Source organism: Corvus moneduloides, chromosome 2 (assembly GCF_009650955.1).
Source record: "Corvus moneduloides isolate bCorMon1 chromosome 2, bCorMon1.pri, whole genome shotgun sequence".
Lineage (NCBI taxonomy): Eukaryota > Metazoa > Chordata > Aves > Passeriformes > Corvidae > Corvus > Corvus moneduloides.
Window position 1 is genome coordinate 26,408,255 of NC_045477.1, and position 25,385 is coordinate 26,433,639.

The window sequence follows — 25,385 nt, forward strand, 5'->3', positions numbered from 1 at the left end:
TCGGCTGGTGGCCTCTGTTCCCAGTTGTGCCTGGCAGGTTTGGTAAGTGCCCCCACTATGTTTTACCTACTTCAGAACCACATGTTCACTGCGGATTCAATAATTAACTCCTTGTTTGCCTGTGAAGTCTGTTCACCCTGCATTAAACAAAGTATGCTCACTGGGCCACTGTGCATTGATTTGTGTGTTTGAATGAGAGAGAAACTTAGGGCGTTATTAGCAACTGATTCCACAATTGTTGTACAACTTTTTCTTCTCTGAACTCGCTCACTCTCTGTCGCCAGTTGTGAAACCTGTTGGCAGGCATCAGGATATAACTGCCCTCTGGCACGTAGGATATTGGTTTTGATGAAGTAGAACCAAGTTTCTTGTGTATCCTAATCTGTTATTTGCAGCAAGTTGCACATCAACACTTTACATCTCTTTTTAAAGATCTGTTCTTGATAACTCAGAATCAGCCTAGGTTGTTCCACCCAACCTAGGTGGAAAACTGGCAATGCCAGTTACTTTTACAGGTCAGCTTTTAGAGCAGGACTGCAAGTATACCCTTAGTGTGTTTTCTCATGTAGCATAACAAGAAATCAGGACCATAATTACTGGGTGTCAGAAGACAGTAATCTGCCCAGCTGGAAGATGCAGACCTGCTCTTAGTGTTTAAAGGTATTGCTTAGGCTTCTCTTTCCATGCTTGGTTTTCATTTGGCATTTCAGTATCAGTACATCAGGTTTTGTTTTGGGAATAGCATTGTGCTGCAGAGAATGTCTTGCTAGCCTGCACAAGACCCACATTCTTCCATGCATGGCTTTTGACCTCATGATTTTTTGAAGACATTGTTGACTTGTAATTTACATTTGAACAGGTGGTTAGGCAATGAGGATAAATACAAAGTTTGCAGCATGTGCAGTTGTGAAGTAGAAAAAAAGATCACAGCTAAATATATGAATAGCCAATAAAGTTGTGTTGTCTTGGGGGACTCCAGCCTGAAGAATATATTCTGTAGTCACTTGTCATGGACTAATAGTAATAGCTTGCAGGCAACCAATGTTAATTAAAAAAATTATATGTATGTATTAGACATTCACAACATCAGACAGGCTATAATTGCAGATACTAGAAAGTAATGGTCAGGTGGAAGGGAACAAGGTCTTTGAATTATTAATAATGATTTTCAGAACACTGAAACTTCACAAAGCCTAGAGGATACAATGTGATGGAATAGCTTAAATAAAAGAAGAAAAAATAAAAAAACCTAAGGCTGATGCAGGTAATTTCAAGCAGGTCAATTTTACATTGATGCTCGAAGTGTGGGAAGAGGTGAAAATAACCAAGCAGCCAGTACTGGACTTCTTGTTCTTAAAGGATTAAAGAAGGGTAACAAATGGTAATCAATGTAGCTTAAAGGAAAGTATCTCCAGTGCTATTTAATACTGCCCTTTAAAACTATCAATATTATTATCCACACTTACAAAAGAAATTCTTTCTACTTTTAGAATGGTACTGCATAATTAATTGACTAAGAAATTTCAAAAGTATGACTCCCAAATTCCTTGAAATGGATAAAAGAGAAGTAACCAGTTGATGTCAGCTTTGATGATTCCCAGCTCACAGACACAAAGCAAGGGGGGTTAAACAGGTAATCTGGGTATTAATTTTTAGCTTGCAATATTTTAGCTTTTTATTACAAAGGAAAATTATTAGAAGTCTACTTAAAATGGAAATTTCAAATGCAAACAGTTCATTAAACAAAATCACAGGAAGACTTGTTTAAAGAAATATACAATGATGTCTGTAGTCTTACACTGTCTAAGTGAGCATGATTGTTTTCAGGTTTATGCACCAAATGATCCTGAATTTTGGTAGGGAGCATTTAGCTATTGGTCCTCATCAATTTTTATTTTTCTAGCCATCTTCCCTATTTCTTCTAAGGCCATATGGTACCATATAGTTTGGATAGAATTAACCAAGCTGTCAGTTAGGCCATTCTGCAGTTAAAAAATATATTAAACCTAGCATTGATCAAGTTTTCTTTTGAAGTAATCCAGTGAAATGTCCTTTTTGTCTAGTTCTGGAGTGGAGATACTTTGATTTGGGGATTTAGGTAATTTTTTCCTGAAAATATTAGCAAAATATTATTGAAAATGTTGTTTTTTATATTCTGTCCACAAAAGAATAGATAGGATTTTTTCTTTTTCTAGCAATCGAGTGTGTGGGAAACATGATCAACAATTTACCTGTTGTTCTGACAAACTTCTTAGCACTGGCAAAAGCAGGGAAACATTTTTGGTTATATAGTTGATGTTGGTAATTATCTTATCAAAAGGTATTTTCCTAATCATTTCTTGTTAGATAAACGTCAACAGACCCTAGTCAAGACTAGATTAAAAGTCTCTGCACTGACCTGGTAGCTGCCACTGAGAAGCCCATTGGTTACCCATTACCTGAGGTATTTGGGAGTGTAGTGGGAGCCAAACTGAAGCTGGCAACATTTGGAAAGGCGGCTGCCTTACTGTTACAACATGCAGTACATGGTGATCTGAACTAGATTTTAGCTCTGCACCCACTTCTAGTCCCCATACCTAATCCTTCACTATTTTGCTTTTAAAGTAGGAACGATTTCTTAGGAGGTGTAGTATCTACCTGGGAAATTTCCATCAGTGCCAGCCATGTGTTGGGTTTCTGTTTTCTGGGAAGATAGAAAATACACCCCCCTTCTTCCTAACCATGCAAGTCAAACATCCTGTAATTGAAGTAATGTAAATCATCTTCTGCCTCTGATATCCTGCTGCTTCAGTACACAATGACCCAACCACCTAGTGGGGCTGAAGCTGCTTCTCCTTGGTGCTTGTCTCTTGCTGAAGGTGGTGTGGAGGAGGGGAAGGAAGGTAGTTTAAACAGTTTTTTATCTCTGTTGGATCCCTGTCAGTAAGGGGAGGCAGAGGTGAAGAGCAATGACCTGAGCATAGCAAATGCTGTTACCCTATTGCATCATAATTATTTCATTTCTGAGGGGAAGTTAGAAGCAGCAACAGCAATAAAAGCAGTGGTTTCTGCCTTGTCTTCCAGAGCAGCATCAACAGGCATCTCTACCATGACGCTGCACTGCATGCAGCTTTTTCTCTTGCTTCTGCTTGGTTCATGGTGGCCAGACTCAGAGCAGCGTGTGGCGGGAGCTGTGAAGGTCAGGGAGCACTACATAGCTGCTCAGATCACTAGCTGGACCTACAGACCGGAACCTGAGGAAAAGTCCAGGTAACAAAGTACAGGATAAGAAAGATGAAATTAATCCTCCCTTGGGACTGAAAAGTGGTTTGTGTCTCCCATCTCTTGTGAAATTGCAGAGCCCAGGAAGACTTTGGAGCCAAATCTGTTGATTTCAGAGGAATTTGGTTGACTTCAAACAGCATGATCTGAACTAGAGCTAGTGACATATTAAAAGCTCCTTTTTATTTGCTTCATTAGTGGATAGAATTATTTTTATGTTTTCAGAGCACTTCTGTTAAATAAGTTCCAGGGCTTGCTTTTGTCATTTTTGCATAGCTTAATTCTGGTTGCTTGGGTTTTTTTAATGTATTTATTTTAGGTACGTGGATGTTGAGCAATGTTAAGTTGAGCCATGATTTGGTAAGATTTCAAAAACTTTAGGACTTTAGAATTTACTGAAGGAATAATGTTCCAGTTTGGATGCTATCACTTTCACTTAAATCAGAGCCAGATGAACTTTGGAACTAGTTGTGTGGTTTCTGAGTTGTTCAAGAGTTTTGTGGAATGTACATTCTGAGTTCTCATGAGTAAAGGTTGTAAGATCAAGTGTTGCTCTGCTTCATTAAATAAAAACACTGATTTCATTTTTTTCAGACCATATTGCACAGTGGCCAGCCTACCTGCATCCACCAATCAAGAATATAAAACATGTTATTTTTATTGCTACTACTATCCTTAGGATTATAAACACTGCAAGTGCAGTGCTACAGATTACAGAAATTGGATGTAATTTCAAATTCTGTTTGAATTAGGAGGAAAAATTACTAAAAATTAAACATTAAAATTAATTTAAAATTACTTGTTCTCTGACATTAAATTTTTTTGGATACTGCTGCTTTTTTTATATACATTTATATATAGGTGGATGACTTGCTTTTTTTTTAGTTTGTGATTTTTTTTTCTAAACATATATTGCATTTCAGGATAATATGGAAAAAATGTTTTCAGTTCAGATTATGACTTTGCAACTATTTTTTTTTCAAGATTTAATTACAACAAAGTTTCTCTGATTTCTGAAACACCCTTGAAAATTTAATACAGCTGGTAAAAGCACAGAGTCAAACTGACAAGACAGAAGAAAACAGGATTTAAATGTAGAAATGTGAAGCCAAATGCCATTTAGGTATTGACCTGGACATGTGAATTTACTAGTTAGAACTTCATTCTTCTCTGCACTGGATGCATCAATATAAGCATCAACTGCTGTTTTGTGAAATTCACATTGTGGATGTTTTCATGCAGTAGAGACTCACAAGACTGTCTCAAACCTCAGCTGAAGTACACTGAGATAACCCAGCAGTATTTTATATGCAATGTCTATTGAATTACCTTGCCTAAGTATTTAGAGCAAGTCACATCCTAAATGGGTCTAATGAAATTTGTAGAGCTTATAGAAATTTAACTAAAACCCAAAACAAACAAACAAGCAAACAAAACCCAACAAAACTACCAACTAAAAAAAAACCAAAACAAAACAGAGAAACAAAAATCCTCAGAACAGAAATATACTCACTGGGGAAGGGTTAATGGCTTGGATCCCAAAGATATTGGAGTATGTAGCTTGTGCTGATTTCAGTAGAAGCTGTGTACTTTGGTACTTTTAGTTCTAAATAACTGAAGAGAGGCTGGAAAAAAAATGGGTTCTTCCTGAACTATTTCCTTAATTTTCCAATCATACAGGCTAGAAAATGATACCTAACATCTCTGAGTGTTTGTCTTATCTTCTCAGAGGTTTTTTACCGCATACAAGCGATTTTTATTTATAAAGCACTTCAGAGCTAAGTGAAAATGTATTATCTCTGCATCAAGCAGTGTTGCTGCTGCAGTTCCTAAAAGTTATGTAACTAGACCTGCTTGCGTAGTGTGAGATTTCTGAAGTGCTAGCTCGCTGTGTATTTTGTTCCTCCTCGATATACAGTTGGCACTGATAAATTTCCTCTTCTACCCCACAGTCTTACATGCATATTCTCTTGAACATTGCCACGTTAGGGCAGCTCTTGTCAATGAAGGTTATGGATTTCATCCTTCCCCTTAAAGAGTTAAACAAAATTTTATCAGCAACTTTAAGGAGATGGGAATTAATTGAAACACGAACTACTTCTGCCTGACTCTGCTGTGGCAAGAGCGGGTCGCAGAGGAATTTACATGAGATCTCTTCCACAAGAGATCTCCCCCTTATGGACCCTGGATGTCACTGAAGTGAGCTCTCTCTGTTCTCTCTGCTCAGCCTCCCCATGCTTGAGCAGCCCATCAGCTCCTCGCTGTCAAATGTGCCTGAAAGGGCATTACAAAGAAAGCAGGTGGAATTACTGTTGGATTCAGTCATCATACATACTATAGTAAATCAACCAATAAATGTGAAGGGCTATTATCCTTTCAGCCCTCTTCTTGTCATTATTTCCATTGCAGAAGCGTCGTGTGCTGGTTTCCTTCTGCTTGCCTAAATATTTTCTAAGAAAACATTGCGTGGTCTGCTGGGTGCCAAATCGTTTATGTAACAAGACTAAGGGTACTTGCAGTGTTTCTCATTTTCTAACTTGCTATGAGATCCTTAGTTGTTGTCACAGAACAGTTTTGTGCTTGCCTCCAGAGTCATTCCTGTGACAGGAGCTTGCTGTTAGTGCTGTTGTAGAGCCCTTCTGGTGAGTCTTAAAGTTCAAACATAGGGCTGAATAAAAAGAAATTCAGGTTTCTTTCACTGTGTTTTGTCAGATGCTTTCTAGGTTAAGTATGGTTGAGACATCTTCCTCTGTGTCTTGGACAAAACAAAGGCATCTTTACCCCAGAATCAAAAGGACCTGTAAAAACCACCAGTAAAATCAATGGTGAACTCTTCCTAGGTAGGGATATTGGACCCATACAAAATTATCTGGGTCCGGAACATCATAGATTCAATAGAGTAAGAGGAAGAAGGGAAGACACTACAAAGAGTTGGACTGTGTGCTTTGCCTTCAGCAAAATGTGCAAGTGATTAAACATATTTCCAAGATTCATTTTTTGAGATATCCATTAAACAACAGCAGCATCTCTGAGAATCTTTCTCCTTTCAGTATTTTTTTGTAACTCTCTTGGTTTCAGATTGGAACATTCAGATCCTGTGTTTAAGAAAATTTCTTACAGAGAATATGAAGTGGATTTTAAAAAAGAAAAACCAGCAAATACATTTGCAGGTAAACAGGAATGAAATGTTCTGAGTATTTTCATTTGTTGCTTGTTTTCAAGCGAGTGGCAACCTAAGCAAGCTTGCATTTTTGTGTCCATTATTTGTATAAAAACCAAATAGACACAGGGGATGAGGTCTCTACAGTGCAGGAATGAGGCTTCCAAAGGCCATAGAGAGGTTGGGCTTTCAGAGGATGTGGCTGTCTGCACATCAGTTGCACCATACAAAGTTGTTCCCTTTGTTTTCAGCATCTGATGAATTTACCACATGCATTTAGATTTGTATGGCACAGGCGCAGTGATGACACTGTACATTCACATGGAAAGAGCCTAAGGCCTGAAGCTAAATATTTACAAAATAGTTTAAAAGAAAAGAGACTAACAAGCCAAAAGTTGTCTTAACAGGTTTTTCAATTGCTTTTTTTTGCAAGCTGGGGAGTAGGGATACAAGCTCTTGAAATCTTTTGCAGGAAATGCCTCAAGAAATTTGCAGTGTGGAACTGATTATTTATTTGGATAACATTTGGGGATTGAAAGATCTCTTTGTTCTGTGACTTCTGGCATTCAGAGTGCTACTAAAGTAATGTGTTTGGATGCCTTTCTCCAAGCTTTTAAACTATAAAATGTTTATTTTCTAAAGCTATTTAATTTAATTGTATGTGAAAGATTCCTGGAAATTTCCAATGAACCTCAAGAGGAATCTTTTGATAAAGTTTCTGTATCTGTAAATAACTTTTTTTTCCCCCAAATCTACTATTTTCCTGTGATTTTTAAGTGCTAGTTGCCAGATAGATAATTTATAACATTTCTGACTATGCACTGCAGGCTTTAAGTATCCATATGCCTTTTTATGGGTAAATCAAATAACATGCAGTGTTATTACATTCTCTATTAATTTTGTAACTTGTTCTTTGAGAGCTAATATCTTCTAATATGGGAGAGAAATCTTTGTTTCACTGAACATACTGTTTTACTAATAATTTCCTCTTTCTTTGTCTTGAATAACTACAGGACTTTTGGGACCAACCCTGCGTGCTGAAGTGGGAGATACTTTGGTAGTTCACCTTAAAAACATGGCTGACAAGCCAGTCAGTATTCATCCCCAAGGCCTAGTTTACAGCAAAAATGAAGAAGGTAAGTACTGTAAAAACTCCATATTTTGCTCATTTACTTGTAGAGTACTGCATGAAATGTTGAGAGGGCTCCAGACCAATGCTTGAGGCTATGTGTAACACAAATACCTCTTGATCCTCGATTGCAACTTCATGCCCATTGTTAGCTCCTTTCCTGTTTGTCAGTGTAACACTAGGAGTATGAGTGTTATATGCACAGTCTCCTAACAGTACTGATCATGCTGTTCTGATACTCAGCATTTAATGCTCAGCTTTGTGGTGTTTTGCTCCACACCCTCACAAGACTAGCAAAAAGAGTTGATAAACTATGACCAAATGGACACTAAAATGTCTGCACCAGCACGAAGTGAGTTTGGTTGCTCATGCTTCTTGGATTGCCCTGCCTTGGGTGCTGAGCCAGAGCTCTGACTCACAGTTTACAAATTTATGCAAGGCTTTGTTTGCTGTGTGGGTACAAAGAGAGTTTTGCAAGTCCATCTCGTTGAGTTTAACAGAACATCTCATTGGAAGTGATGGGCAGTTCAGTTTGACTCTCTTATTAATTAATGTGCCTTTTGCACCTCAGATTTCAGTTCTCTGTCTCCCCTTTATCATATTGCAGATCTGTTGGATATGGCAGGCATAGACATGAGCCATTACTGCTCAGTATGTGGATATGCAGTATACAAAAGGCCTAAGGCAGCAAGGCAATGCCAGCCCAGGCAGCGCTTTATGAGAGACATGTAAAAAGGTGACAGAGTGAGCAGCATTCCTCTGCAGAGCATCAATGAGCAGAGGCTGAAGCTTCATGCCGTCCTAACCCTAGTCAGACTGATGAAGAGCCCAACCTTTTGGCAGTGATGATACTTCTAGGAAATCTTGACTCTGTAAGACACAGGATGGTGGTGGAATAGCTACCTTCCCCCTGCTACTCTCAACAATGTGTGAGTGGAATCATGAGTTATCTCTTCGAAGCTGAAGTATAAGCAAGAAACAAACCAAGCTTTTGGAACTGATTGTAGGAGGATATTCCAGGTGTTTTAATTGTTCTTTGTCTTCGTGCCACCCTACTGTCTCTTTTCTTGGCAGGCTCCCTTTATGATGACAGAACAACAGCTGCAGAAAAACGAGATGATGCTGTACTGCCAGGGCAGGTCTACACATACGTGTGGGATATATCAGAAGAAGTTAGTCCACGAGAAGCTGACCTTCCTTGTCTTACTTATGTTTACTATTCTCATGAGAACATGACAATGGATTTTAACTCTGGTCTGATTGGAGCACTGCTGATCTGTAAGAAAGGTAATGAAATGCTGTAAGACTACTATAAGGTAATACATTTTCATTTCCTAACAAAGTTAAGGTTGTATGATAATGAGAAAAGATATATTATTTTCTTTTTCACATCTTTATATGCAGTGTAAAACAAATGGTTTTTAACATCATTCTTTTAAATGTTAAAGTTTTTAAATGCTAGCTGTCATGCAGTTCCATTCTATAATTATGGGATGGGCAGAAAACATTAATAAATAGATACATTTGCCTGTGCTGGTTGCATTTTCAGTTGCTTAACTGCTATTCGTGTCATAGAATAAATATTTTTTAAAACTTCATTCAAAATGGTTCGGCCATTTCAGAGAATAAGGCAGGAAACAATTGTTTCACCCATTGTCTTTTAAAGGCTGTCTGATCAAGAACCTGGAACACTCACTCTTGTGTAACAAGGGTTTAAAATTGCAGAGCAGTGTGTCTTTTGCTAGTCATTTGAAGATATGGCCAAATTTGAACAGATTATTGTTCTTGCTTGCAGTCAGAAACTTTAGATTTTAGCAATCTGAACCATTGAACTCCATCTCCACTGATAAGAACTGGTGTCTTGTAGCACTTGTAAGTAGCTGCTAGATACATATCCCTGGTTGGAGGGACAATTGAAAGAACATGCCTTCGTGTAAGCTACTTAAACTTCTTACTGGTCCCTTAAGTCCTAAGTTTTTCCAAGTTACATATCCTTGTAGTGAAAGCACTGTGACTTATTTAGCTTGGATTAATTTAGCTTTTAGATTTAGTTTGAGTCAAAAATTTTGTGTCGACTGTAGACTGCATGGACTTGGACCTCAAAACTTCCCTGAAAGTAAACAGAGCACTGGTTCAGCGTGGGTTGCACAAGGACACTCTCCTCACTGACACATAGCCACTTAATTGCAGAATACACCTACTCATATCACCTCAAAGGAGTGGCATTAGTATTAATTATGTTCCTCCTGAATTTTTCTGATGATTGGTGCTTTTAGTATTATCTAGGACTTGTTATTTTCCTCATTTTCTTGGGTTTTCTTTCTCTGGTTTTCTGTGTATATACGCATTTTATGGCATACTGGTTGAGCTAATCTGGGCAAATACTTTGAAACTACTTCCTTCTCAGGCTTCTCAAATGCATGCATTGTGGGCTTGAGTAGGGTATGAATTTGAGATGGGCTGGTGTGACTGCTACCTTCAAGACAATTTGAGTGCATGTTTCTAGCTAGAGCAAAGTCAAACTGCTCAGTATGCATATTTTTAAGATTTCTGAACACAGCTTTTTGACTGAGCACTGTGTCTGGTAGATGTGCCTGGCATGGAGTTAAGTTTCTTCACAGCAGTGCATATGGTGCTGTGTTTTGGATTTGTGGCTTATTAGCATTGATAATACACCCACCCATGTTTGAGCAGTTGCTGAACAGTGCTTTCACAGTGTCAGGGCTTTCTCTTTTTCCTGCTCAGACCTCCCCAGATAGTGGGCTGGGGGTGGACAAGAGGTTGGGAGGGGACCCATCTGGACAGATGAAACAAATTGGCCAAAGGGTTGTTTTCTACCATTAACATCGTTCTCCAATAAAATCTGGAGGCAGAGGAAGGAGCAGCAGCGTGGGGAGAACGAGGGGTGTTGACTTCCCAGGTGACTGTTTTTGAGAGGGTGACTGTTTTTGAGAGACTTACTGGGCATCAGTCAGCTTGTGGGAGATAATGAGTGATTTCTTCTGTGTTGCTTGTTTTTTTCCCCTTTCCTTCACCTTTGAACCATCTTTATTGACCCATGAATTTTCTCATTTTTGTTCTTCCTGTTCTCTCTCCTGTCCTATTGGGGACTGGGAGGCATTGAAGTGGGTGTTTGGCTGCTGGTTGGGGTCAACTGCCCGTAGTCAGACACATTTAAGAGTTGGTAAGGTTATATTAAGTGGACTTTTGAGTTAAAGCACTGCCTGAATGTTGTTTTCATGACAAGTAGATAAATTCCTCTGTTGATCTGATTCCTCTGTTGGCTTCTTTCATGAAGAAAAACAGAACTTTGTAACTTCTCATAAACAAAAAGGATTATATTAAAGATAATTTCTTTCAATGCCTCTTTTCCTAAGTAGATTAATCAAGTTGGCACATTTTTAATTCCTGTAATCCAGAGGGACCAGATTATGAAAGTTTTGAAAGTAGCAAGTGGAAGTATTTGAGCAATCTGTAGAAAGAATCAGTACAAATCATACCAGTTCTGTGTAGCATGTCCAGAATGAATTTTTCCTCAACAGAAATTGCATCTGTATCACAAAATCAACCAGGACAGTTTCTTGTAACTGATCCAGTGCAGCAGTGTCTGTTGAAGTCTTTTGTGTGTAAGTGTTGTTTGCTGAGTGGTCGGTTTTAAGCTTTTTAAAGGTGCTGATGACCTCAGTGCAGTGCTTGAAAAGGTGCTGTTCACACTGCTGGTGACTCTGCCATCGCTCTTCTCCTTGCCTCACAGTCTGAAAAGCGAGGGCAGCACCTGGTTGTGAACAGAAGGTGTTTGACACTCCCCTTCATTTAGGTGATCTCTGTAACACATTGCCAGAAATTGTCTGAGACAATTCGTTGTGTGATGTTCATCTTCTCTGGAATACTTCAGACTTTTGATTTGGTGGTTAGCCAATCCAAAAGTACTTTCAGAAATAAAATCACATTATGAGCATTCTTAAGGCTTTGTTTTGATCAGGCTCAGCCAGTACATGCTAACAGGTGAAACAAGCTCCTTAAATGTACATTAATGCAACTGCATGGATGTGAAATCTGCTTTATTTCTGCTTCAAATTAAGACCTGTTGTTTCTCCTTCATAGGAAGTCTAAATGAGGATGGGTCACAGAAACATTTTGACAGGGAATATGTACTGATGTTTGGTGTGTTTGATGAAAACAAGAGTTGGCAAAGATCAGCATCGGTCAAGTACACAATTAATGGCTATACTGATGGAACGTTACCAGGTACCATTCAGGCTTATGTGAAATTAAATTAACATTTATGAACACTGAATATTACCTTTAGTTGCTTTTCATGCACAAGAATGGGAATGTGGAGAAATGGGATACAGCCTTTTTTAGAATGTGTCTGTGAGCATCTAAATTCTGGAAGAAAAACTGTGCTGCTGAAAGGAAGTCATGCCAAATTACTGAGAGGAACAATGAGATTGATTCTAGGAAGACTTCTGCTTGAAGAAAAAGATTCCTAACTTAAAATAAAGGACATAATAGGTTCCTCATTTTTTTAATAAGCTGATGGCGAGAGAGTGATTTGATTAAGTGAATTGTTGGTTCTACAGCATATAGAACATACTGGGTGAAAAACTTCCCGAAAGTGGAAAGTCAGTTATCATTAAAATACTCAATTAAGTCAGAAGACTAGGAAGATGGTGGTGGGGCTATTCTGTTGCTAGTGCTTTTCCCTTGTTCTACTAAGGAACAACTTTCATATCTCTCTCCCATCCATTGAGCAAATAAAAAAGGTTGTCTTAAGCGGGGATTTTTTTAAGCAAATATTGGAGAAGGTAGTTACTGTCACTAGGTACCACATAATTCTTTAGCTTAGATCCTTGCTTTGTTCTTCTCCCTTCCTGTCCTGCTTTCCCCTCACTCCCCAAGCAAGGACAGGTCAGCTTTCCAAAAGAAGGCACTTGCTACTTTTCCTTTTTTTGCCAGCTCATTGTAAGTGTTTGTCACTTGCAGGTAATATTTAAACGCCTATCTTCCACTGACATGCAGGATTTTGGTATCTGTTCCATTTACACGCTTCTGAAACTTCCTCTTGTTGCAAACATCAATCACAGCAATTTTTTTAATGTTTTCAGTGAAGATTCACTTCAAACCTAGGGTGCATAGGGAACTTGCATGATTTGCCTGTATTGTGAACCCTACTCTCCTGTCTCTTTCAGATTTAGAGGCTTGTGCATATGACAACATTAGCTGGCACTTGATAGGAATGAGTTCCAAGACAGAAATCTTCTCCATTCATATCAATGGCCAGTCCATGGAGCAAAGACATCGCCGAGTTTCTGCCGTTAACTTGGTGGGAGGAGCCTCAACCACCGTAAACATGACAGTGACTGAGGAAGGAAGGTGGCTCATATCTTCTCTTGTCCAAAAGCACCTGCAAGGCAAGGAAACATCTCTTTATTAGGCACCTGTAAAGCTGTTCTTCTCTATGTCCTAAATGGCTTCTACTGTTTTGCAATGGTACCGTTAATCTGTTTCAGATGGCTTTGTCATTTTGCTAAGAAACTGCCCAAGAACAGGGCATTCTGTTGGAAGTGCATGATGAACTGAAAGATGTTCTTATCTGCAGCTTTACTGCAGTGTGCACATCACACTGCAACAGTGATTCAGTACTCCAGCATCTAAGTCTCTATGAGCTGTTCAGATAAGCAACGTTATAAAATGAGTAAGAAACCACCTGTTTCCTGAGAAACTGAGTACTCTCAGCTAAGGGTACTTCAACCTCATGAAAATATTTGCTGTTCATCATTTGGAAGTGGTATCTTTCAGCAATGGTTGGAATTCTGTTTTTAAGAATGAGAAAAATATCTCTCTTATAAGAGCTGGAGGTACGTTTTGGGGGTAAAAAACAGCTGAAGTCATAAGAGTTCCTCAGATGGGAATTGACTATGTTCCTGTTTCCTCTCAACTAGCTGGAATGCATGGTTACCTCACTGTGAGGGACTGTGGGGACAAAGAGGTGAAGAAGAGTCGTCTCTCCTATAGAGAGCGTCTTATGGTCAAAACCTGGGAGTATTTCATTGCTGCAGAGGAAGTTACCTGGGATTACGCCCCAAGTATTCCAGACACCCTTGATAGGTAAAATAAAACTTTGTCAATACAATAGGGAATGTTACCATGAAATCACAGGATAATTCTGGTTGGAAAGAACTTCTTGGTATCCAACAGCAAAGTTGGATGCAGTTGCACTGGACCTTATCCAGTTGCATTTTTATTGTTTCCAAGTACAGAGACCCCCTCAGCTTCCCTTGGCACCTTTGCAACTTCACAGTGAAAAAGTTTTTCCTTGTATCTAATCATCCTTCCTCATGTTGCACCTTGTGTCTCATCTCTTCACTATGCAGCTCTGAGTGGTCCTGCTTTCTCTATAATGTCCATTTGATAGTTGAAGATAAAGATAAGATGCTCCCTTAGCTATGTCTTTGCATGACTGGATGAACTGGAATTTTGCTTCCATGCCAAGTGCTCTGGCTCCCTGATTGCCATGGTGGCCCTTTACTGGACTTTTCACCAGTGTCAGTGACTTTCTTTGCTTAGAAGCCCAAAAGTGGACACTTTCTTCTGCCTCTCACAGGGAGCCCAAAATAGGAAGATGACTTAGGAATTGTCCAAGGTAGCATACAAGGCAAATTTCTAAAATATTTTTCAGCATCAATTCTGCTAAAATAAACAATCTCTAAGAGAAAGGGAAAGGGAAGGAGGGAATATTTCTGGAGATGGAAAGTTTTTATAAGTTCAGTACAATCAAATGTTTAGGGAACAGGAGAAAGATCTCTCTATAAATGACCTCTGCAGGGTACCAATGTAGAAGGAGTACAAGTCATAGTAAGTAAACATATTAGGCTATTTTGTTCAATTTAAGATAAATAGAAGGAATTCTGTAACATACACGATGTCATAGTATACAGTGATATCAGTGCACTGTGGGGTTAAATTTACAGTGTGTCAATTCCCCAGTGCTATTCATGCCTTTACAAGCTGATATTCATAAGAACCTTTAAGGATTTAAGCAGAACGAAACAAATTCCTTATTCTTTAAGGGTTATAGTTTCATATACCTCCTGAGAAATACAGTGTTTGTACAACTCCTTCTCCTTTGGCATGATTTGCTTCCTTTATGTGCTCTTGAACTGCATGGAGCAAATTTTTATATCTTTCCTGCCAGTCACACTGCCTTACTTAACCACCTCACTGCTCTGATTTTTCCTCCTTTGTTCAAAACTGCAGAATTTATGCCTGTTCAGTAACTTTTTTTGAAGTGCAAGTGACAACTTGTATACAGCTGCTCTGAATAAATTCCCAGTATTTATCCTAGTTTTGCTCTCAGCATTAACAATTTTAATTTTTGAAACCCCAGTGTAACACTATTTACTGTGTGGTACCTGGTTGGGATTGGGATTAAGATTGTGTTCCTATTTCTCCTGGACTCTTTGCTACTGTAACCAAATTGTTTTGTTTTTTTCTCTGTGCTCAACTATGCCTTTGAAAAAGGAGAACAGTGATTTCTATCTTACCTTGAAAGTGTACCTGCTGCTTCAGTTTGTTTCTTTCTTGCACGTACACTGTTAAATTAAATGTAAATTCTGATATTAATTGGTCAAATGTAATACCAAAAAACAAGTAATGGTCCTAGATTCTTCTTACCTAATTTAGGTCAGAATTTGGGGTGAAAAGCATTAGGTTAGTTTAGGGTTTGGATTTTTTTCCCAGCAGTGAGATTTCTACCAGTTGCTTGAATACTAATTTTGTATTTTAACAGATTCTACTGTTATTCTATTCAAGTTTTGTTGATAATTTTTCTTTTCCTTTATTTTTAAGACACTATAAATCACAACACTTGGACAACTTCTCAAATCTCATAGGTAAAAGGTATAAAAAGGCTATTTTTCGGCAATATGCTGATGCCAGCTTCACTAAACGCCTGGAAAATCCTCGTCCCAAGGAAACTGGAATCTTGGGCCCTATTATCAGAGCTCAACTGAATGATAAAGTCAAAGTAAGTAACATAAATACAGAGATTATTTATACTATAGCATGATTTTCATTGAGGCAGAGACACAAAAGAACTAGTTTGATTTATGTTGTCTGTCAAAAAATATAGCTAATGTTATAAATATTGGCCCTGTTAAAAGGTATAATCACAAGTAACAGTGTTTAGCTTGCATTTCTCAGCATTCCCTCTACAGTTTCCATGATTGTGCTTTATTTTACAGCATAAACATGCTTCAGTTCCACTCTGTAAAATACATGCTGACACTGGTCCAAAGTGGGAAAAAACCCCTAGACCTGGGTGGACTTCTGGGGGGATGTGGATATTGAGGCTGAACTTCATGAGCCCCTTTTTTCTTATGTTGATATTTTTTTCTGGCTGTTTTAGACAATGGTACTCAGTTGCCATTATCAAATGTTCTTTCATGACGTTATACCATGAAACTACAAAACATTTGCATTACAAGCTTGTGTTGCTGCAACACCCACTTGTCTTTCTGTTGTCACTTAATGATGCCTCACAAAGTTCATTGACCTTTAACTTCTATAATTTCCACCATGACTTTGTGGCTCTGAATTTGGGTTTAGCAGATTCCTTTTTTTCTTTTCCCTCTCTCTTTTTATTTTTTTAATCCTGATTTTATCCAGAATAGGCAGGACATTTTGCTTTTTCCTTACATATCCCCTTGGGGTCGTAGAATCTGGGACAAGGTTTGGTTTAAATTTGTTTTCTCCCATATTGAAGGTTCTTAAGAACTTCAGTTAGTAACTTCGTATTTCCAGAGATAGTGTGTGCCTAGTAGCTGGAAGAACAAGTGTTCTGTTTAGACTTCAGAGCACAGGTGTAAGCAGCTGAACTTCACTCAGTGGGCTCTACAAAGTCCAGCAGAATGGGACCATCATTTATTCTATGGGTTTATATATCAGACAGTATTTAAGACACCCTTTTGCCTTCCTGGCACTTTTGGGGCTAAACCCAGTCAAATTCTACTGTAGTGGAAACTTCATTATGTATTCAGACAAGGATTTGTTGAATCCTAATTTTTTTTTCATTTGCCTATCAATATAGATTGTATTCAAAAATAAGGCCAGTCGACCCTACAGCATTTATTTCCATGGAGTGACACTTGCAAAGAAGGCAGAAGGAGCTGATTATCCTCTGGATCCCACAAGTAAAAAATTTGTGAAATATATTTTTGCATATCACTAAGTGTTGTGGATGGTTTCGTTGCTTTGAAGGAGGTGCTGTGGCTGGGAATGTGCATGACTGGGAGACCTCAGTTCTGTGCTCTGCCTCTGCTTACCTGTTGTGTTGCCTTATAGAGAAACCAAGGTATTACCTCCTAAGCAGAGACAAATACCCTCTTTATGTTGTCTTAGTTTTCTGTTTTTGTTTGTGATTTTAGAGAGACAAAAGTTCTTGCTGAACTTCAGTTATCTCAAGGTAGCTTTTAATGGCCTGACTGCACCAATGTCATTAGAATGTCATGCAGCTTGATATTATGACGTGGCTCTGAGTTTTTATCATTAATGTTCTTGTTTTTCCTTAGGCAATGGCACCCAGAGTAGAGGAGTTGAACCAGGGGAGACATACACTTACGAGTGGAAAATTTCTAAATCAGACCAACCCACTGCACGGGATGCACAATGTATTACGAGGCTGTATCATAGTGCTGTAAATATTGAGAGAGATATAGCCTCCGGACTGATTGGCCCACTTCTGATTTGTAAAAGTGAAGCACTGACACAAAAGGGTGTGCAGGTAAGTTGTTTGGGCAGATTTTACTCAAATAATGTTATTTGGTCTACACTGAATTTAGTTTTGCTTCCCTTAGAGAACTGTTCTGTAGAGAGCAGTTAAACCAATAGGCTCCTGAAGAAGCAGTCCTCTAGCTGTCCACAGCAGTAAAGGAATTATGTTCTGTGTTTCTTAGCAAGGGCTAAGAAAGGTCAACAAAAGGTCAGCCTGACTTGAGTCTATTTCTAGACTTGATAATAAATTTTCCTGCTGCCATTATGTTTTCATACTCTGAAGACATGCAGATCTGACCGGATCGCTTTCTGTAACAGAGACAGCTCAACAGCATCTGACAATCCAGGCACAATGAATCTAGAACAACCAAAACAGCATGGGAGAGTTCTGGGAGAAGGCTTCTCTGTACCAGATATTGAAATCTTGTTTGGCAAAGATTTAAGCATCACTTGGGAGAAAAAAAAAATATCAGTAACTTATACTCAAGTCAAATGAGAAGTCTGGTTCTGTTACAGAGAGCCCAGTCGTAAACCATCTATGTATCAGCAGTGCTCAAGGTTTGCTCAGTGTTCCACCCACAGGTGGGTTGCAGTAGTAGGATTGAAGTCTGGAGCCTGTACTCCCTACCCCTCAGTCTTTAGATCACACGCACCAGGACTCTGGAGAAGCCTGTGTTGCTTATATAGTAAGAAAGAGATTGTAGGATTGAGTTCTTAATGCATGAGTCTGCTGATAAAATGTAACTGCTGTGTTGGTTGTCTTTCAGAAAAAGGCAGATGAGGAGCAGCAGGCAGTGTTTGCTGTGTTCGATGAAAATAAGAGCTGGTACCTAGAGGATAACATCAAGGAGTACTGCAGCAACCCAGCCACTGTTAAAAGGGATGATCCCAAGTTCTATAACTCGAACATAATGCACAGTGAGTGAGATACCAAGATGAATAATGTGAAAGCTTGTATGAACCTGAGCCCTCAGTGATTGCTTGTTCTCAGAAGCACATGGGATCAGGGGATCCTCCAGAGAGTCAGTGAACTTCTAACTGTGCCAGATGGCACAGGACAGAAATAGGCAATATCATAGAATTAGAAAGGTTGGAAAAGACCACCAAGATCAAGTCCAGCCTCTGACATAATAACACCACGTCCACTAAAGCATATCTCAGAGTGCTACATTCACCTGTTTTTTTGAACACTTCCAAAGATGATGACTCTGCCACTTCCTTTGCGAGCCTGTTCCAATGGTTAAACACTCAATGAAGAAATTTTTCTTAATATCCAACCTGAACCTCCCCTGGAGCAACTTGAGGCCATTTCCCCTTGTTTTATTGCTAGCTGCCAGGGAGAAGAGGCCTACCCACGCCTTGCCACTAGAAGTTAGGCTGGCTCTGGACCCTGAAGCAAAGGCAAGGGTTAACTAAATTTTGGTGCAGCATCCTGCTGGCCTTAGCGATAATATTTCCAGAGATGGAATCTCCATCAGGACTACCGTGTTTTCAGCCCTGTGCCAGTCTCTTTCCAGGTGCAAACATGAGTCCAGTTCAGTGGACTGACATCAAAGAACAGGAAGTTTTAAAATAAAAATACTGAAACCACTTTTACTTTGCTTTCCTTTTAGCAATAAATGGTTATGTGTCTGACAGCAGTGAAATCCTTGGGTTTTGCCGAGATACTGTGGTTCAGTGGCACTTCTCCAGTGTTGGCACTCATGATGAAATTGTCTCTGTTCGCCTTTCTGGCCACTCTTTTCTGTATCGTGGGAAATACGAAGATACACTGAGCCTTTTCCCCATGAGCGGAGAATCAGTCACAGTGGAAATGGACAATGGTGGTAAGTGGTGGAACTGTAGTGTTTGACAGCTCTTCCAAGACATTATTTAATCTCCAGTTTATAAGGACTGACCTAAATAGGAAAGAAAACTCTTCTGATAAACACAGTGCTGGAAAACATTGAATCATTCTCCAGTGCAAGTGATGTGTATGGAGTCTTGCTGGCTACACCAACTTAGCATAACTGTATGCTGTACTAAGGCTGTTTTTGTTGGTCATCTTGTTTTTTTTACTTCACAATTAATATTTGGCTTCATAATGATAATTTCAAGGCAAGATTCTTCTTGGAAACAATCCAGTATCAATTCCATTGTATGATTCCCAGATTTGCCACATTCTTGTCTATCCTGAGCAGGCTAAAATGGGCTGAAACTGTCAAATTCTGCTGGTCATTATTGGGCAAAATGGCTACACCTCACCTTAGGCTTGTGGTCATTCAGCAGCATTAAGTCTGCCTGCTTGAACCACGTCACTGGTCCATGGGATACATCTCAACATCTAACTGGGATTAACACCATGTCTTGGAAAAGCGGGTATTTGAACCCATGTAGTCCACATTTAAGGCATTACTTCCAAAAGGACAGATTCTTTGTCATTGAAGTCTGTGCATTTTGAGTGATCATTCTAAAATCCCACAAGGTTTAAGTATCCTCATCCCATGTAAAATATCTTTTTTAAAAAATATATATTTTATGTGTTTAAATAACAAAATCTCTATATTCTCAAAGTTTGTTTTCTGTGATTGCACAGCATCAAGACCTTATAACTTTAAAATGTTTAAGTGGCTTTTATTGCTCAAGACTAGGGAATCATTAAAACTCTTAGACTTCATGGAAACATCCCCAGTAATAAAGCTGTACTTCTGCTTGATTTTGGTATGCAATCTATTCTTTCCATCTAGGGTATGTTTTCTTTGATAAATTTGCCGTTTTTAGAAATCAGGAAAGCTATGCAGGTCACCTTCAAGCTGATCAATACAGGAAGAATTATAGGTGACCTTTTTAATAAAAAAGATTGTTTCTCAACATGTGTTAATTCTGTCTATTCTGTCATTTCTGCTAGTTCCAAAAGCAAGTTGTAACAAGCAAAGAACTTGATTTGATGTTGTTTAGGGAAACAAATTTTATTTTCTTCTGTGAAGATCTTAGTTTCCATTAGAAAACTTACCTTCTGACTAGGTTTTGGAGGAATTATTTAAACCTTTAAATTAATCTGAGATGCCTCAGATTGGCAGCTTAATATTTTTTGTCAGGTCAGAAATTCAGATTGCTTTATTCTTATTATACTTATTAAAGATCATCCATTATTCATTCAAAAGCTTTTAAAATACTGTGTTTGTCAGGTATTTGCCAACATTGCCTTAGAACGTATTTGTTCTGCTCAGAATGTTCTGTGTAGCAGTGCATACACCAGTAAGGCCAGGATAAAAGTAAAACTTTATCTTGAGAGGTCTCAATCTTAGATCCAGATCTAAACATAAGAACCTTTAATTTGTTTCTTTCTTTTTCATATCCATGTCTTTGATGGGTTATTTTTGGATTCAGGTTCTAGTTACAGCTTAATCTATGGAGAAGAGTTCCATCTCCTAGATGTATTTATTTATATGTGCTCTTACTTATTTACATTTAATAATTATTTTTCATTGCAATGAGAGCTCATTAATATCCCAGATGAAGATTAGCAGTCTGCTATAGCAGGTGCTGTAGAAGCAACCCCAACAATTTGCCTTGGCCAATTACATGATAGACAATGTCCACTCTCACAACACTTTTATTTCAATTGCAGGTACTTGGCTTTTGACATCCTGGGGCACCCCAGAGATGAGTTACGGCATGAGGCTGAGATTCAGGGATGCCAAATGTGACTATGAGGAAGATGAAACATTTGATGTTGTGGATTTAACTCCCACCAAGACTGAAAGAAAGGCTGTTTCCACCTCAGCTGAGGAAGATGTGCAAGAAAAAGAGGAAGACAAGGAGGAATCAGATTATCAGGATTACCTGGCTTCTTTATACTCCGTCCGAAGCTCCAGAAAGACAGCAGGTGATGAAGAAAAACAGAATCTTACAGCACTGGCCTGGGATGAGTATGAAGACACTGATGCCACGAGCTCTGAGGTGGCAGCTGGCTCAGGTCTGACAGCTATAAATAGTAGTGGAACAACAAACAACTCTGAGTTCTTAGAAACTCATATCACTCCTCTTTCCCCAGTCAAGGCCGAAATATTCCAGTCAAATCACACACCAATCACAGCAGTAGAGGATTTATTTTTAGCTACCACAAGTGATGGAGAGGCTGACTTGGTATTTGAGAACAGAAGCCAAAGCAACTATGAAATAGCTCACAGTAACATGTCTGCAGGTGAACACTTGCTGAGCAATGGGGAAGGCCCAGTGAATGTTGCAGAAGAGCTTCCAGCTGGTGGAAAGAACAGTAAATTTTTTCCAGAAAAACATCAAGAGGAAAGCACAGGAAGAGGAAATTATACCACTAACAGGAAAAGGAAAAGGCGAAGCTCACTGGCCATTAAGTTTTACGCTGTCCAAAAGATGAATGCCCTTCTAAATCATGTCCGACAGAAAAATATCTCATTTTCTGACAAGGCCAATGCACCTCATTCTGTGCATCATACAAAGAACACATCCCATGAAGCCATGGTGGGAACTGGCCAGCTGCCAAATGAATATGATGATGATCTGGAGGAGGAGGGAAAGAAGATGGAAAATGCCGTGCATGCAGTTAACTTGACCCTGGATTTGGACCTCACAGTAGGAGATGGGTCTAATGCATCCAGCCTTTCTGAACCCAGGATACCCAAAGATAAACCAGCAGATGTTTTTGCTTTAGAACACATGTTAGACAATACAAGCCCTGCTGTAGTGAAGAATTTACTAGAAGCATCATTGCCCGGGGCTGGGAAATATTCATCTAAAATGACTAGTGAGGAGTGGAATTTGGTGTCTGCAAAGAGAAATCTGGGATTAGAGGCAAGCTTAGATAAATCTGCTGGTGGCAAGTTAAATCATCATGGCAGAAACAGTACAGCATCCCTAAATAAGGAGGATATGAAGAGGTATCAAGAGTTCTCACATCTATTGGGGGAAAACCAGAAAAGGAACCACATGCGCTTGATTCAGAAAGGAAAGGAGAGAAACAACAATACCTTGAGTACATCTGGCGCCATCATCAAGATCCGAAGGAAAAAGAAGGACGATCCAAAAGTTACCTACTTGCTGAGCCCAAGGAGTAGAAACCCCAAAAACCCCAGCAATTCTGTGGCAGGGTTTGGCCATGCGTTGTTTCCGGGTGGGACGGACACCACCGAGGCACCCGGTGAGGTCAGCCAGAGGGCAAATGTGAGCAGGGCCAGGCATGGAGAGTCACTAAACAACACCCTCACCCCGCGGCAGTTCAGGCCATCCGTCACAATTGGGCTTCCCCAGGAAGATGGAGGCTACGAATATGTGATAGGAGAAACCTACAGCGACGAAAGCTCGGGTGGGGAATACGAGTACCATTATGTGAGTTTTGATGACCCCTACATGACAGACCCCAAGGTGAACATCAGCAGGCAGCGTAACCCCGGTGACATTGCTGAGCACTACCTGCGCAGCAGGGGCAATGAGAGGAGATACTACATTGCTGCTAAAGAGGTCTGCTGGAACTATGCAGGATATAAGAAAAGGTTTGCCTAAATCGTTCGCTTTCATTTGGCACACCATCCTGACACCTCCTTGCAGAATTTTGATTCACATGCTGATAAACTTAAAAACATCTGTAATGTGCCATGTGATATCCAACATTTCAGTGGCAGAACCATAAGAACTTTCCACAGGAGACTCACACCCCCTAGAAATGTCAGAGTGAGATTACTATAATCAAGCACAACACAGCCAAGAACTCTTTTTTTTTTCTCTTAGCCCCCTTTTGTAGACTCATTAGAAACAGTCTTTAATACATCAGTTAAAAAACTCACTGTAAGAGGTCAAGAGGGAATCTTGCAGCTTGTTTTGTTATACTTGATTAACCTGTTTTACTTTGCCCTTCAGTTCTTGGTACCTGTACACAGGACAGAGACCTCCTTGCGCAAAGTCTTTCCAGGAATTTAATGGACTAACTGATGGAATCTAGAATGAGATGTGCTTATAGGTAGATGAAATCAGTTTCTAGCACTAGCAAGAAATGGTTCTGGTGTCTCACTTCTCTGTTGGGAAAGGGATAAAAGCACTTTCCAACTTCACAGGGCTGCAGAATTGAAAAGTATATGAAAGCTGCAAAGTGATTAACCACACTGGTGACTGCCTTATACTAAAACTAAAAACAAAGCTGCATGAAGTTTTGCATTGTTGCTACTGCTGTTTAGAGAAATCAGAAGGTGACTGGATCACAAACCCTAATGTTGAGGGATTTTCTTACATTTTGACAGGGAAGACTGGCCACTATGCCACAGCAAAGAATATATGAGAATATACTGAGAGAAATACTGTACTAAAAATCCACTCTCTTAATTCATACAGGTTAGGATTAGTATTCACCCAACAAGGCATAGGATTCCTTGTCACTTTTCATCAAAAAGCTGAACCAAAACTTGCACAACTTTGGCTTTTTATCCAAAAAAAAAAGCAGCCAAAACAGGAGCAAGAAAATTTTCATTGTGAAAAATGAATCTCCAAACAGATTATTTCTCAAACTGAATTTCCATTTTATGTGATGGAAATAAAAATAAAACTTTTTCAGTATTCTCCAGGTTTACTCATGCCCCATCTCAGTCCATATAAATGGCACTTGCAAAAACAGTGGAAACAAGACAGTTTCTTTGGGCAGTTGCAAAATCAAGAATTTTTTTATGCTTAGACCTCTATATAAATCTCTCCAGAGACATTCATCCTCAGCTGGTGTGAGCTGTATAGTTCCAGTGATTTTAACACAGCCCATGGCATATCCTGTTTCAGTGTGTCGAAGAGCTAAAACCCAGCCTTTCTCCTACGTAACTTAGGTTAAATTTCTGGTTTTTGCAGAATCGATAATAAAGCAAGGTTTGTAGGGAATTATAATAGCATTTTAGTGCTTCTTCTTAAGATCTGAACAACCGTTTGGATGTCTAAAAGCTTATTTTACCATGCCAGCTCTGTGACGCAAAATGCAGATATAATCAGATGTAAAGATCTGTGAGACAGTAGGGTGTAGGTGATAGGCTTACTACACTGAGCCAAGCTCCAATTCAGACTATTAAGGCTAAGAAAAAAAGGAAAATAGAGCTCGGATGGGTTTTGAGAGACTTGTTGGAGCTTTTCAGTGATAGTTGACCAAATGGTTGCGGGATCTCATATGCAGCTGTAGAACTAGAATTGCTTAAACATTGCAAGCCATGATTATCAGAATCATCTGATACTCATTTTGTGGAATCATAGAAGGCTGGAAAATACCTTTAAGACCATTGAGTCCAACCTTTAACCTAACACTGGCAGGTTCACCACTAAACCATGTCCCTCAGCACCACATCCGTGTATCTTCTAAGCAGCTCCGGGGACCGAGACTCAACCGCTTCCCTGGGCAACCCTTCTGGTAAAGACATTTTTCCTAATATCCCATCTAAACCTTCCCTGACACAGTTTGAAGCCATTTGAGTGTTTATTCTTTATATTCACAGAATTCTAAAATATTTCTGCTGTATGAGTTCTCGGGTTTCATCAAAGCTGTTATTCCTGATTCACTGTGTGGGATTTTAATTGGGGTTTTCCTTTCAGTACAATAAGGAGTGACAAAACCTGTAAAGATGGCACCAGACGTAAGGTGATTTTCCAGAGCTATACAGACAGTACCTTTTCGACTCTTCAGGATGAAGATGAATATACACAACATCTTGGCATCCTGGGACCAGTTATCCGAGCTGAAGTGGATGATGTTGTCCTAGTAGGTCAATGTTTTGGTTGTGTGGGCAGGATAAGATTCTTACCGTGATCTTGGAGTGTGACAGAATGGATCTAAAAATACCACAGATTTTTAAAAGATGATGAAGGGGAAACAGTTTTCAAAGCTTGCAATTGCACTGTGGACATGTGAGCACTGTGATGTGTTTCTTTGAAACACATCTTTTTTTGCCCCTGTCCACAGCAAACTAAATTCTGTTTTTCTTTCTTATTTCCCAACATTAAATACTGGCTTACTAGTCTAATGTAAAATAAGATTTAGGTTTAATGTTAATGAAAAATGAGTATTCTAAACTCAGAAATTAG

General features: G+C 39.2%; 1 protein-coding gene across 3 annotated transcripts in view; it reads left to right on the top strand.

Moving 5' to 3' along the window:
* The first annotated feature begins 1,002 nt into the window (after positions 1-1,002).
* F5 (coagulation factor V) overlaps positions 1,003-25,385 on the top strand; it is a 35,899-nt gene continuing 11,516 nt past the window's right edge. The window contains exons 1-15 of one of the 3 annotated variants that reach the window (XM_032098586.1): positions 1,003-1,633; positions 3,064-3,249; positions 6,340-6,431; positions 7,435-7,557; positions 8,625-8,837; positions 11,655-11,798; positions 12,743-12,964; positions 13,496-13,661; positions 15,402-15,579; positions 16,642-16,744; positions 17,123-17,334; positions 18,092-18,242; positions 18,938-19,150; positions 20,935-22,834; positions 24,897-25,062. In XM_032098586.1, coding sequence (XP_031954477.1) covers positions 3,089-3,249; positions 6,340-6,431; positions 7,435-7,557; positions 8,625-8,837; positions 11,655-11,798; positions 12,743-12,964; positions 13,496-13,661; positions 15,402-15,579; positions 16,642-16,744; positions 17,123-17,334; positions 18,092-18,242; positions 18,938-19,150; positions 20,935-22,834; positions 24,897-25,062 — 4,044 coding nt within the window. In that variant the 5' untranslated portion in view covers positions 1,003-1,633; positions 3,064-3,088. Of the gene's footprint in view, positions 1,634-3,063; positions 3,250-6,339; positions 6,432-7,434; positions 7,558-8,624; positions 8,838-11,654; positions 11,799-12,742; positions 12,965-13,495; positions 13,662-15,401; positions 15,580-16,641; positions 16,745-17,122; positions 17,335-18,091; positions 18,243-18,937; positions 19,151-20,934; positions 22,835-24,896; positions 25,063-25,385 lie in introns of those variants that run through there. The other 2 variants (XM_032098587.1, XM_032098588.1) reach the window with 2 other exon arrangements.